Source organism: Terrapene carolina, unplaced genomic scaffold (genome assembly GCF_002925995.2).
Source record: "Terrapene carolina triunguis isolate 2854851 unplaced genomic scaffold, T_m_triunguis-2.0 Scaffold84, whole genome shotgun sequence".
Classification (NCBI taxonomy): Eukaryota; Metazoa; Chordata; order Testudines; family Emydidae; genus Terrapene; species Terrapene triunguis.
The window spans coordinates 30371904-30386857 of record NW_020664435.1 but is presented as its reverse complement, the minus strand read 5'-3'; the positions used below and the strand labels follow the sequence as shown (position 1 = coordinate 30386857).

The 14954-nt window shown below is 42.7% G+C and overlaps 1 protein-coding gene across 1 annotated transcript in view; it reads right to left on the bottom strand.

The window, feature by feature from the left end:
* The window catches only part of CALCR (calcitonin receptor), a 241238-nt gene extending 226721 nt beyond the window's left edge, over nucleotides 1-14517 (bottom strand). Inside the window, exon 1 of the mRNA XM_024212905.3 lies at nucleotides 14196-14517. Coding sequence (XP_024068673.1) covers nucleotides 14196-14203 — 8 coding nt within the window. The 5' untranslated portion in view covers nucleotides 14204-14517. The remainder of the gene's footprint in view (nucleotides 1-14195) is intronic.
* Between the last annotated feature and the right edge of the window lie 437 nt (nucleotides 14518-14954).

Genomic DNA, 14954 nt, shown 5'->3' with positions numbered 1-14954 from the left:
ATCTCCCCCTCCCTCCCAGGCAGCAGCAGCGGAGGTGAGCTAGGGCGGCCGCGGCACATTTTTAGGGGCGGCATTCTGGCGTCGGCCATGCCGCCCCTAAAAATGTGCCGCCCCAAGCACCAGCTTGTTTGGCTGGTGCCTAGAGCCGGCCCTGCTGATAATTTATCATTCCTATGAAGTGCTGCACCCCTTTGACATCCACTGAAGCTTGCAAGTCTGACTTCCTTGATCTTGTTGGGATCTGCTTCCAGTCCCTCTGCTGTGAGCAGATGTCCAGTGTATGCCACCTAATGCTGTCTGAGTCACACTTTTTCTGGGCTGAGTTTTATGTTCTTGTCCTTGCATCTGTATAGAAAAGCTTGTAGTTTTCTGTCATAGTCTTGTTCAGCTTCTGTGTCATTGTTCCCCTTCACCTAAAAGAAGGATATCATCTGCAATTATTTTCACCCCAGGCAGTCCTTTGAGCTTATGCCGGTAAGCATTAGCAGCCATCTGTAGTAATCAAATGATGTTGGAAAGGTTGTCAGCATGCTGGACTCTTTTTATCCAGGCTTATGTGCCAAAACCCATTCCTTACATCACAGACGCTAAATATTCTGCCTGTGGCAGCTTCTGGCAAGATGTAATCAACTGTGGTTAATGTCATCCTTTCAATACCCAGTGCAGTGGCTTTGGCTCTATGCAGATGTGTAATTTGCCTGAAGACCTCTTTACCACCATCATGCTGTTTACCCAGGCTGTACTGGTCTCTACATGTGCTATGATACCCCTGCTCTGCAGACTTTTGAGCTCCTGTCTTGGAGCCAATGGAATTTTCCTTCATGGTAAGCACACAGGTTCCACTATGGGGTCTACTTCCAGCCGCTGCTTTCCTCTGAGGCACCCCTCATCTTTGAAAACATTCCTATAGGTTTTAAATTTTTCTTCATTGTCCATGGGACTCCCTCTTTTGCTTCTTGCACTATAATATTCTGATGCTGATAAGACCCATGGCTTGTATGGCTATGGTCCCCAAGAGGAGCTTGTGATGCTTACCATCCACCACCACAAACTTCAGTTGGCACCGTCTTATTTTCTGGCTTACTTACTATGAAGTCCCATTTTCCTATGTGCTGTACATTATTAGAATGAACCTGCTCTTTTTAATGGTTATGTTCGAGTCCAATTTACCCTGAGGAATCACATTGCAGGAGGCCCTGCTGTCCAGCTCAAATCGCACAGGGTGTTTCCCTGTTAACATTGTTGCATGGAGGTTGGTATTGTCCTTTGTTGCTTTTCTGTCCAGCCTGAACCTGATGTGCTCTCAGACTCAAGGAGAGAATCATTTTGTTATCACCGTTATCTAATGTGCCCCTTCCACCCCTATAATTCTGACTGAATCTTTCTGGGACCTTCCTCTGCTCTTGCACACACTGTTAAAATTGTTCAACTTCCCACATTCCTTGCAATGCAGTTCCAGTGCAGGTTACTTCTTCTTTACCTGCTCATGCTGTCTCACATAGTAAATGCATCTCACTATGGGTATAGAACCCTGGCCAGCTGCACTCCTTTGGTACTGTCTAACTGCATGTGCTTCTGGGGGTGTTATGCTTCCTGGGGCTTTCATTATTTCTTTTGAGGTTTCTGCTGCATAATCCATTGTCTAAGCATTTGTCTAATGTGAGTTCACATTTCCAGAGCAGTTGCTCCAGCAGGTGGTGATCCCAAGTGCTGGAAACCGTCCTGTCCCTAATTAGGGAGTCTGTCAAGTCCCCAAAATTGCCTGTAGCAGCCAACGTCCATAAGGCAGTAACACAGGGTTCTATCTCCTCCCCTTCAGATCGGCCTCTAGTGACAAAATTCCATGTTCCTCCACAGTTTTGTTCTGCTTTGGGGAGCAATAGTTCCCCAATCTCCTAGGACTGCTGTGAGGCTTGAGGTAGTGCTGCAAAGCTCTTTTCCTTGTTCCTCATAAGGTAAAATAACAGTTTTACTTTCCTGCTGTTGTCCTCCTGCAAGGCCAGGTCTGTGAATGCCTCAAACTCCTCCTTGCACCATGTCCATCACTGGGCTAGGTTTGTGTCTGCAAACTCCAGGGGGCTTCAGACTCAGTTCCATGACTCACGCTGCCAGCTGTTGCACTGCAGAGAACTCACAGCTCAGATGGTCCCACCATGTTTCATTTGCAGTGAGTGAAGGTGAATGCAGGTTAAGTCGAACAAGTGGAACTTTATGACACCCTGTGCAGTGCTCTGTCCATGTGGCTGAGTTGCTTCAAGCATAACTCCTTGGCACACCCTGTTTTTCTAAAGTGCCTCAATAACAGTCCCCCCAGGGAACATGGGCCCTCTAACTCCAGTTCCACTGATCATGATACAGAGTAGGCAGGTTTTAGGCATTTTTCCAGAGTGTCATGTCTTTCCGAGAATGTCTTGACAGTGGTGACAGCTGAAGGAGAGGACCTGATATATTTATATGAGAAGCCATCTATAGGTATTTCCAGTGATGAGCTCTGAATATACTATAATTTTCTCAGGTCTGAACAAATGGCACACAAAACAATATGTTGCTGATTTGATTGTGCTGCCATTAATATTAATGGGAATTCTGCCACTGACTTCAATGAAACAAAATTGAGGCCTGTAATGTACAAATTTCCTATCCTAAGAGTGGATTCCTCTTGGTATGGATGGCTCCAATGAATGGGTTTATCTATGCTTCCCCCATAACTGTACACTTAGACAGGTGCTAGGAGAATCAGGCCTTAATTCACCTGTCCAAAGAGCTATTTACAGCATAGTCTGGGCTTAGTTTTAGTTTCCCCAGAGGAATGCACATACAAAAGACCTGCTCCAAAGCCGATCAGTGTCAGAGGGAGTATTTCAATGAACTTCACTGGCCTTTGGATGAGCCCCATAGTGCTCTTTATTGTTTGCATTTATTTGAAATACTGTCCATGAAAGGAAATACTGCAAATATAAGATGTGAAAACTTTATTATACTCTTATCTGTATAAGAAAATGACTAACCCTATATAAATAACAGGCCATCTACATACATATTCCTATTGAAATTCTGGAAGTTCAAAAGCAAATTTCCTTTGCTGGGATATTTACGTGCATATTTTCTTCTCTGTTAATTAACTGTGTGCTTAGTAATGTGTCTTCACAGAGAAGATAAACGTCAACAGAATATATATGCCCTTGTTGCAATTAAAGTAAATTATCACTTCATCTGACCGGTTCTATAAAATCATTTTTCTACATTTTTCCTGTTCTCCCACCCTGTTTTTACCATCCGTTTTCTTTTTCTTCTCTTTTCCCTGTCTGAATTGCTTCCATCCCACTTTGCCTCTCTCTCCCTTCCTTCCATTCCCTCATCAGCAAACACACTCATCCTTACCCTTCTCCCACAATTTGTCCCCTCAAACCCCACAGCACTACTTTGAGAATAGCACATTTCCCTCACCTGGAGCTTGTGCCCTTCTTAGGAGCAGAGATTGGGTGGTTGAAAGAAGGCATGGCCTCAGTGGGAGCTGGTCTAGCTGATGAAAACATAGAGAGCACCAGGAGTTCTTGTAAAAAGATTTGCATAATGAGGTGGCCTGTCCCAGCTACTTCTCCCAGTGCTAAAATTGTGGGTGCTTAGAAAGTTTCTCTGGATAATCAGGTGAAATAGTGAATTGGCAGGTGTCACCTGCCACATGCAGGTGAACTGAGAGCCCTAGAATATTTATGGTACAAGAGATTGCACACAGCTTGTTTAATAATATCAAGAGAGGTTGAGATATTCTCACTAGCTATTTGCCTCAAGCATTAAGTGTAACTTGGAGAAGCACTGTCACAACCAACCAAAGAGCATCAAGTGCTTGTTGTTGTTCCTTGTGCTCCAATGAATAAAATGTGACACCTAAAGTACTGTTGCTTTATGCAATGTCATTCATTCAGTTTCTGCAAGGAATAAGGCATATCCTTCCAAAGAAGGCTACTATCTGGTGGAAACTGATATACAGCAATAATGCTATCAGGCTTAAGCAACAAAAATGGATAGATCTCTAAGAGCCTTGAAGGAAGCTTTAGACAAGTACCTGACAAAGTGTCCAGCAGGGAAGATCTGGATACAAACAGCAATAAAATCTCTTTTTCAATTATATTTGTTCACATTTCTAATTAATTTAGTGTTCATTAAAAGAAACCAGATTGATAGCAGTTGAAAATGAAGCCATTTGTTTATCTATAGCACAATTACAGCATAGGCTGTAGCAATTCAAGCTACCCATACTACCCATCTAATGCATCTTCAGCTTGTTCAGGAGACATACCCTTTAGGAAGAAGAGGCTAATTCACTCTTTGTGCTCATTTAGTCTTTCTTCCGAGTCTTCCAATAAGGATGTTAATTAGTCCCACTGGTGACAGTAATTATTATTCTGTGGACACTGCACACGTAAGTAAATATTTCACTTCAAAAAGATGTACATAGAAAATTAAATTATCCTTTGAAGAGGAGTTGTGCCAAATCTGGAAATTAAATGTGAAATAGAAGGATTTTAGTCTTAATAGCACATAAAAACATAAGAGTGGTCTTGTGGGGTCAGACTAATGGTCCATCCAGCCCAGTATCCTGTCTTCCAACAGTGGGCAGTGCCAAGTGTTTCACAGGGAATGAACAGAACTGAGCAATTGAGTGATCCATCTTCTGGCAATCATAGTTTATGGGACACCCAGAGCATGGGATTGCATCCTTGACCATCTTGGCTAACAACCATTGATGGACCTATCCTACATGAACTTATCTTATTCCTTTTTGAATGCAGTTATACTTTTGGTCTTCACAACATCCCCTGGCAATGAGTTCCACAGATTGAATGTGCATTGTTTGAAGAAGCACTGCCTTATGTTTGTTTTAAACCTATTGCCTATTCATTTCATTGGGTGACCCCTGGTTCTTGTGTTATGTGAAGGGTAAATAACACTTCCTTATTCGCTTTCGACACACCATTCATGATTCTATAGACCTCTATCATATTCCCCACCACCACATCAGTAGTCTCTTTTCTAAGCTGCACAGCCCAATCTTTTTAATCTCTCCTCCTAGGGAAGCTGTTCCGTACCCCTAATCATTTCTGTTGCCCTTCTCCATACTTTTTCCAATTCTAATATCTTTTTGGGATAGGGTGACTAGAACTACATGCAGTATTTAAGTGTGGGAGTAATATGGATTTAAATAGTGGCATTGTGATATTTTCTGTCTGACATTACTATCCTTTTCCTAATGATTCCCAACATTCTGTTAAATTTTTTGACTTCTGCTGCTGCACATTGAGGAGATACTTTGAAAGAGCTATCCACAATGATCCAAGATCTCTTTCTTGAGTGGTAACAGCTAATTTAGACCCCTTCATTTTGGATGTATAGTTGGGATTATGTTTTCCAATGTGCATTACTTTGTATTTATCAACATTTAATTTCATCTGCCATTTTGTTTGTTGCCAGTCACTCAGTTTTATGAGATCCCTTTGTAACACTTCACAGACAGCTTTGGACTTAACTAACCTGAGTAATTTTGTATCATTTGTGGATTTTGCCACCTCACCGTTTATCCTTTTTCCAGATCATTTATGAATATGTTGAACCACACCATTTCCAGAAGAGATCCTTGAGAACCCTACTATTTATCTCCTAGCATTCTGAAAATTGACCATTTATTCCTACCCTTTGTTTCCTCTCTTTTAAATAATTGCTGATCGATGAGAGGACCTTCCCTCTCATCCCATGATTTCCTACTTTGCTTAAGAGCCTTTGGTGAGGGACCTTGTCAAAAGCTTTCTGAAAGTCCAAGTACACTATATCCACTGGACCACCGTTGTCCACATGCTTGTTGATGCCTTCAAAGAATTCTAATAGATTTGGTGAGGCATGATTTCCCTTTACAAAAGCCATGTTGACTCTTCCCCAACATATTGTGTGTTCATCTGTGAGTCTAATAATTCTGTTCTTTACTATAGTTTCACCAATTTGCCTGTCATAAAGTTAGGCTTACTGGCCCATAATTACCAGGATTGCCTCTGGAGCCTTTTTTTAAAATTGGCATTACGTTAGCTATCCTCCAGTCATCTGGTACAGAGGCTGATTTAAGTGATAGGTTATATACCACAATTAGTAAATCTGCAATTTCATATTTGAGTTCCTTCAGAACTCTTGCGTGAATACCATCTGGAATCTAGTGACTTATTACTATTTAATTATCAGTTTGTTCCAAAACCTCCTCTATTGATCCCTCAATCTGGGACAGTTCCTCAGATTTGTCACCTAAAAAATGGCTCAGATGTGGGAATCTCCTTCACATCCTCTGCAGTGAAGACCAATGCAAAGAATTCATTTAGTTTTTCTGCAATGACCTAGTCTTCCATGAGTGCTCCTTTAGCACCTTGCTCATCCAGTAGCCTACTGATAGTTTGGCAGGCTTCCTGCTTCTGGTATACTTTAAAAGAAATTGCTGTTAGTTTGTCTTTTGCTAGTTGCTCTTCAAGTTTGTTTGTTTTGATTTTTTTGCCCTGCCTAATTATACTTTTACACTTGACTTGCCAGAGTTTATATGCTTCTTTCTATTTTCCTCAGTGGGATTTGACTTCCAATTTTTAAAAGATGTCTTTATCTCTAACTACCTCTTTTATTCTTCTGTTTAGCCCTGGTGGGCTATTTTTTTTTTATTATTTGTGGTATACATATAGTTTGAGCCTCCATCATGGTGTTTTTTAAAAAGTTTCCATGTAGCTTGCATGCATTTCACTTGTGTCTTCCTTTTAATTTCTGCTTAACTAGCCTCCTCATTTTTGTGTAGTTCCCCTTTTAAGTTAAATGCTAATGCAGTACTGCGTACACTTCAGTACAATCTTAACTCTGGAGCTGCTACTGACCCCTGTATAATAATCCTACTGTAATTCCACATAATGCATCTCACTACACCTGTACCCCGATATAACACTGTCCTCAGGAGCCAAAAAATCTTACTGCATTATAGGTGAAACTGCGTTATATTGAACTTGCTTTGATCCGCCGGAGCGCGCAGCCCCGCCCCCCCGGAGCGCTGCTTTACTGTGTTATATCCGAATTCCTGTTATATCGGGTCGCGTTATATCGGGGTACAGGTGTATTTTAAAGGGATTTGTGCCTATAGTCTTCTGATAACTCTAAAGACATGACATACATCTCATCTTGAGTAAATTGAGACCGATGTCTGTAAATTCACTTGGCATCACCCATAGAAGTGTCCATTTTCTAAACTGAACAAAGGAATAACAATCTGCTCTGCTAATCTTGGAGAAGCAGTTCAGTATTCCCTAGTTCATTCAGGAACTGAAAAGCATTTCAAACGCCTGCTTCCTAACCTGTGTTTTGCACCAAGCTAACAGTGGCATAGCACGGCATATTTAGCATGTCAAAGCTAAGAGTAAAACACATATTTTTCATATAGATACAGATAAAGCTAGAGGTGGTGAACAATAAAACAAAATATTAATTAATGTATTCAAAATATATTGCAAATTTTGTCCAATGTATTATTCACCCAACTCTTGGCAATAGTAACCAAGACTTAATTAATGCCATAGCTCAGGAATGACATGCTGCTTGTTTATGCTGTTGTACATGACTAATCTGGAAAACATTTGTTGGACTGTGTCACACAGAACAAAATGTATGTTTCCAGAGTGACTATTAGTGATTAATTATCCAAGGTATGGTGCAAATAGCCAGCCTTGCCAAATCTCTGCTGTATCTTCTATTAAGTATAATTGCATTACTTGATTAATAATCCAAATTCAGATGATAGTCCTAGGTTCCAACAACAAATTTTTGCCCCATTTCTAAAATGGGTGATGTGCCTGTGCATCTATCGCCTTCATTGATGAAGACAGGATTGCAGGTAGAACAGTGGTCTATGGTATTAGTGCACTAGCAGCTGAAGTGCAGAGGTTGGAAGGGCAAGCCTCACTTGGTATGAACAGTATTGTTTAATGGAGTGTGGGGGTAAGAGTGCAAAAGTAAGAGTACCACTATTGCAGCATCAGTCCCCCTTCCTTTGGCCCTATGGAAGCCTCTCCATGAAGGTTCCATGAGGTCTGGGATGTGCAGCTAGGGAGGAGGAATAGCTTCTCTCTGCAGCAATGCCTACCTCTCAGAACTGTAGAACTTTAGTGAGCAAGTTAATGCTCACTGTCAGCAGTAACTTACCTATTGACCCTGTCTGTGATATGAACCCCCTGTGAGTGGGAGTTTTGGGGGCAGTGGCTAGAGAACAAGCCTATGGCAGCATAGCTCTCATGGTGCTTAACCTCTGCTCCTTTGTATCCAGTGACCTCCTATCAACTATGTGAAATGATCCCAGTTTCACCCTTTGACTGGATACACAAACTTTTGGCTGTTCTTCCTGTCAGGATATTTGTATGTTCCTCTGTTGCCAAGTGGTGAGTCACAGCACAAGTCACTGAACCAAGTCACCTTGCACCAGGATTTGACTATAGCCAGAGTCCCGCAGATCCCTTGGTCACATTAACCCACAGTGGAACTGTAAACTTAGGAGGGAAAGAGGAAACATGCTCTTGGGTCTCATTTGATGTCCACCAGGAGGTGCTGTAATTACACTCATGTCAGGACAAGCCCTGTACATTTGTCCCTTTGTCTCACAATGGAAGCATATGGTTCTCTCTAGTGTGTTGTGGCTCCCTGAACTAGACCATGGCGATTGAACTCTGCCACGTCCATGATTAGTTTTCTATCTTCAGAAGGGAAATGGCTGGTATCATTCTGCTGCAGTCTGTTTGGGGAAAATGGAGAAATGTCTCTCTCAAAGTTTTCCCACCAATTCTTCTCCAGAGTGCACTGAGGTGCACTGGTCCTGTACACTCTCTCTGTACCAGCGACCCAAAAACACATAACCTTCTGCAAAGGGGGTTTCTTTGGCCAATGACTCTATCCAGTGTCTGTATGCCCATTCTCTTCCCAATGAGGGAAAAATCTGCAGCAACCATTCCAAGACAACCAGTTCTGCCATGTGCAACACCAAGTGGATTTCTGATTTTAGCCACCTCCAACAAAAGTCCTTGAGTGCTAGTGTCCCAAGGCATACCTCTCAGCACAGAATCATTTGTTTCCAGAAGTTCCATGATGACTGCCTTTACATACTAGTAATCCACAACCATAAGGTTCTGTCAGCCACTTGTGCTTATCCTCATAATACTGGTCCCAGCTGAATAGTTCACTGGTCCAGGGGCCAGGCCAATCAGTACAGTAGGCATATACATTATGAGAACATCTCCAGGAAGACCTCTGAGACACTTCTGGGTACTGTGTTGGTTAAAAGGAGGCCCAGTTGCAATGTGCCCAAATTAAAGCTTTTCAGTATCTGTAGTGGATTTGGCTCCTGTCCTCTTGACTAGGTTTCCAAATTGTAGTTGCGGGGTGGATATCAAATCAATCATTTTTTTATCGACGCTGCTGCAGCTACTGCTGACGACGATATGTGTCTATTGTCTGAGATAATGGCCATTTCCCCTCTGGGCCATTTGCATGCAGTGTTAGCTACACTGGATCCACAGAACCATAGATCCTGTCCCACCCCAAGTCTGTAGACTAACCCAAATATCTCCACCCCCACTCTGTGGACTAACCTTTACCATCAGCCTATGTGGGGACAGTGTGGAGATCCCTGATATAGTATGGAAGGGAGCAGAGGGTCCCCTATATAGTTGCTCCAACCATGCTCTCTATCATCAGTTGAACCTTACCATAAGAAGCCTTGCATGGACCTTTATACATGCATGATTTTCATCTATAGTACAAAGAAAAATATCTAGAACCTAGTAGAACCATGGACCATAGTGTGATACTGAATTTTAGTCAGCACTCCATATTGAAATAAATGGCACAACTGGACCCTATAATTTTTCACCACTACTTATTCTGCACCAGAAAAAAAATTAAATTTTAGGAAGATTTATTTCTAGTACTTCTGAATTTTTGGAATTATTTGCTACAATGTCTGTAAGAAAGAAGGTACATTTAGAGCCAAGAAATTATATTCCTGGCATTTGTTACACTCCTGAAATACATGCTTCTAGCAGTCAAACCCACTCCATGCCTTGGTGTGAAAGTAATTAAAAGCAATGACAAAACAAAAAGTGGGTGTGAAGACCAAAAACAGCACAGAACAAATAATATGTAATTATATGCTGTTCTTTGGCAGGCTATTATTAGTAAATAGTGAAGTTAACTAAAAACTAGATCAGAGTTAGGTAACATAGTACATTAGTTATTCCCCTCTGGACACATTCATTAAATGATCATGTAGGGCTCAGGCTGTCAAAGGTGTTTTGGGTGCAAGCAGCCTCAACTCCCATCAACTTTAATGAGTGCTCAGGATGCGATGTGGTCCAGGATACTAGTCTAAGTCAAGATATCTGGGCTCTAGTCCTGGTTCTGCCACTGACCTGCTAGATCACCTTAGGAAAGTCATTTCCCCTGTCATCCTTTGTCTGTCTTGACTATTTCGATTATAAATTCTTCAGGACAGGGATCCTTACTGTGTTTGTGCAGGGTCTAGCAATGGGGTCTCCAACTCAGCCTCTTGGTGCTACCATAATACAAATACTTGTGAGCTGAAATTGCTCAGTACTTTGAATGATCAATCCTCAGGGAACCAATCCTACATATTGAAGTTAATGGGAGTTTCAAAATTCACTTCAATGGCAACAGGACTGAACCATTTTGTCACAAGTACATAGAAGTTTGTGGGGGTTCATTTTTAATCTCTAGAACTGATGTGCATTGACAGAGCTTGAGGAGAAGTGTGCATGATACCTGTCTGTATTATACATGGTTGAAACAAATTCTACGATTTGGCCCCTCACTTTCTTGAAAATCTAATACATAGACATGATTTTTTAAAATGAAACCCAGAATCTTCTTTCATATCCAGTGAGTATTCAGGAAAATCTAAACCATCTCAAACTTTCACTTCCTCTAATTTTGTGCATTGCTGATGGGGTCTTTCTTATTTTTTGTTCTAGTTATTATATAAAGGTGGTCTATCCATCAATATACCAATCTTGCTTCTGATACATGGAACATTACAGACATTGAGACTGTAACACAAATTTAGCAGAGTGGGAACAGTAGACTAGGTCTTAAGTGAAAGGTTTTATTTGTTTTGTGCTTGTAGAAAATTGGAAGGAAATTTCAACAATAAATTTTGCAGACTATTTCTCTCTTTTTTCATCGAATTCTCAACCTTATCAAAACTGACCAGCTCTAATCATAAGTAAATGTCTTAAAAAAACCAACAACAACAGAATCCATCAAATCATAGTTTCAAAGAGTTTAATCAGCTAATTTTGATTATCATCTGGCAAATAAATTAACCATTAACAGTTCAAACCTGCCAGGTTCTGAGCCTTTCTTGAAGGTGTTAGGGCCCCCCTCATTAAAGCCACCCTGTAGAACTGGAGCCTAATAAAGCTCTAAATTTTCAACCAGTTCTAAAGATAGTCTAATATTAATAAATAATTTCTGAATTGTATTTTGCATAACTTTTTTCGTTAGTTTACTCTATTAAAAATATGGGGCAAAACCAAATTGCTATAACTTATTTATGATGAGCTCTGACAAAAGTTTCAACAGAGAATTCTGATTTACATTATATGACAAGAGATTTAAAGTCTGAGCAGTCTATTCTTTTTAAAAACATAATGCTACTTACTGAATATGGAATACTTCTTTATATTTATTAAGCATAGCCCAGTATGCAATAGCAATTCTATGGAGAGCTGTAAATTCTGTCACTAATCTAATTTAGACTTTGTCGTGTCAATTTCAACTCAAAGCTAGTTGGCACTCAGCAATAAATGATGATAAAAATCAAGGGTGAAATCCTGCCTCTATTGGAGTTAATGGGAGTTTTACCATTGATTTCAATGGGACCAAGATTTAAACCCAAATATCTTAAGCAGAGCTTTTTCCATGAAGCTACTATTTAAAAAATAAGTCAAGGAACTGAAGTGTCAGGTTTCGGTTTATCTAGAATAATTTGCTATCAACCAGCATGACAGTAACTGTACATATCACAAAGATAACTTACTGGAGGTCACCTACTTCTAAAGGTTGTCAGATATCTGAAGAGATTCAAATGAAACATTAGCTTTCATGCATTTAATTTACCTTCTTGGCAAATACGTCTAGAATTCTGAATAGTAAATTAAAGTATTCCTTCCACTAACCATTACCTACAATGTGGGTTGTTAGTAAAAGAGAAATCTTAAGCTGTTCAGCATGGATACTCTCTCAACAGTAGAACAATACAAGATCCTTCCAGTTGGGCAAATGAAAAGATTCTACAACACATTACCTGTCTTAATAGTAGAGCAAGAAGCATGATTTAATCCAATATCTGAAGAAAAATTAATTAATTTGGATAAACTGAATTGTCAAACCCATCCTCAATGAATCTCATTCAGCTCCTCTTACTATATAATCGCAGGGGAAATGGATATTTTTGGAGACAATACCATACACTATATGCTAATAGCTGGGAGTGATTACCAAAATATTGGCAACAAGGAGTTTATTATAAAGATATTTAAAATAATATGTCTCAGTATGTATCTGTCTGTGCTCCCCCCTCAATTATTTTTGCATTCATCCTTTGAATTAAAACTACAATTATGTAACTGAAATAAAGGAAAATAGTAAGTGCTATAATATTCTCACTATTAATAAAAGGTTTAAAAAAACCCACCTAATCTTGTCAAGAAGTCTGCTGAAACACCACCAGGAAGGAAGAAATGTAACAATTCAAAGACCAGATCAAAAGGTACTCAGATTGTATTCGGGCATGTAAAGTAATAGGCACACAAGAAATTAATTTCTCATCAAAGATGCCAATATAGAAATAATATTTTGTAGGGCTCAGAATGTCTCAGTGTATATTTGTAGCTTTTAAGTGCTATAGAAAATACTGATATCAGTTCGGCAGATGGAAAATAGCATGGAAATATCCTCAGACAGGAATTTGAATAATTAAGTAATGACTCAGGTGTCAATTAAATGCCCCGTGTTTCAGAGATGGATAATTGCTACTGTCTATAATTTATCTTGCATTTGAAATGATCAGCCAGTCAGTGTAAAGGCTAAATTAAAACTGGAATTCAAGATTCCTCTTCTCCCTACCCCAAGTTATTAGCACTTCTGCATCCAGCTAACACCACCTCTGCTTTACACTGATAATCACTTAATTCTCTTCGCCAGCATTTCAAATGGCTTCTTATTTGAAACATTAAATCCAACCGCAGACTGTCAAACACGCTGCAATGTTCAGATTTTACAGTCCAACTCTGTATGGTCACTAGCTTGCACGACATTCATGTTAACCACCTAACATTATGCAGACTGTCTCAAGGTCTTGTCAAAACGACAACTCCTTAGGTGAGGATCAGCGCAGCCGAGCCATCCCCGGCACGCTTAGAAATTCATCCCCAAAGTTACAGGGTGCATGGGGAGGCGCGGGACTGTTCCTCTATGCAAGCCCCCGGGCCGGGCAGAGGGGCGTGGGCGAGGGTGTTCACCAGAGGATCCCCCTTTCTGTGCTGAAGAGCTGTTGCCTGCCAGCCTGTGATAACTAATCTGCAGCAGAGCGTGTGGGGCGGACCAAACCTTGCTCACTTGCAGCTATCCTGTAACTGACTATGGAGACACTGGATCGCGTTTAAAGCCAAGCAGCCAGCCTGCCCGCCCGGTGTCTTTCTCTGGGCTGAACACACACGGTCTCTCTCTGCAGCTATAGTTTCTCGGTTAGATGTTTTATTTAGAAAGACCCCCACACACTGCATAGGTGCCAGAACTAGGGGTGCAGGGTAGGGTGACCAGATGTCCCGATTTTATAGGGACAGTCCTGATAGTTGGGGCCTTTTCTTATATTAGCGCCTATTACCCCCTACCTGTTCCGATTTTCCACAATTCTATCTGGTCACACCCACCCACCCCCTGGCTTGAAGTGGTTTCCATGGGGTTTACAGTTTCGTACAATGGCTCTCAGCATCGCCACTACATACATTGTTCAGGCGCCCCTGCCCCCCTGTACTGTACACAGGCGCTACCCTCTCCCCGCAGCAGGACCATATCACAAGGCACCGCGATCGGAGAGAAACAAAGTTCCCGGGACTTACAGTCTCATTCCTCTGAAGCGCTGGAGCCGCGCGTCCCCTCCGCGGCGGGCGCGTGCCGAGCCCCCCGAGCTCCTTCAGTCCTCAGAGGCAGAGGAGCGGGGGGTCATTGCCCGGCGCGGGCCCTTAGATCCCAGGCACAGGGAGAGCCCCAGCTGCCGCCGCCGCCTCCAGCCGCTCCTCAGCTCGGCATGTTCCCGCGGCGAGCCCTGCGGGAGGCGCAGACCCGATCCAAGGGGCTCAGACGAGGCATAGACGGGGACTAGCAGGGGCAGCGGCAGCATGCCCGGAGACACGCATGAGGGGCTGCGCCTGGGAACCTAGCGGCCGCCCTCCCTTCGATCCGGCGCCTCTGCCTACCACCGCCCCCTGCTGCTGCAGCGCCCTGCCCCCGGCTCCTGCCCGCCGCCTCCCGCCTGCTGGCCACCAGGGCTCGGCAGCGCGTGTGAGCGGGAGGTGGCCGAGGGGATGGTAGGCGGCGGAGGGGCAGCCCCTGCTGGCTCCGCTCCGAGCTGGTCCCCGCCGGGGAAGAAGACAGGACCGGCTCAGCCCCGGCTTTAAAGAGGCCGCGCTCTGAGCGGCGGTGCAGCGCGGCGGGATGGAGCAGGAGCGGAGCGAGCCGCGTCACGCGGCGGGTGGGGGCTCGGCGGCAGAGGGGCGGGCGCGGGGAACCGCATCAGCCCCGGGACCGGGTGCGATCCAAGCCCCGGCTCTGGGTGTGCAGCTGGGGCTGGGTTTCCGCGCTGGCCCCAGCACCCTGGG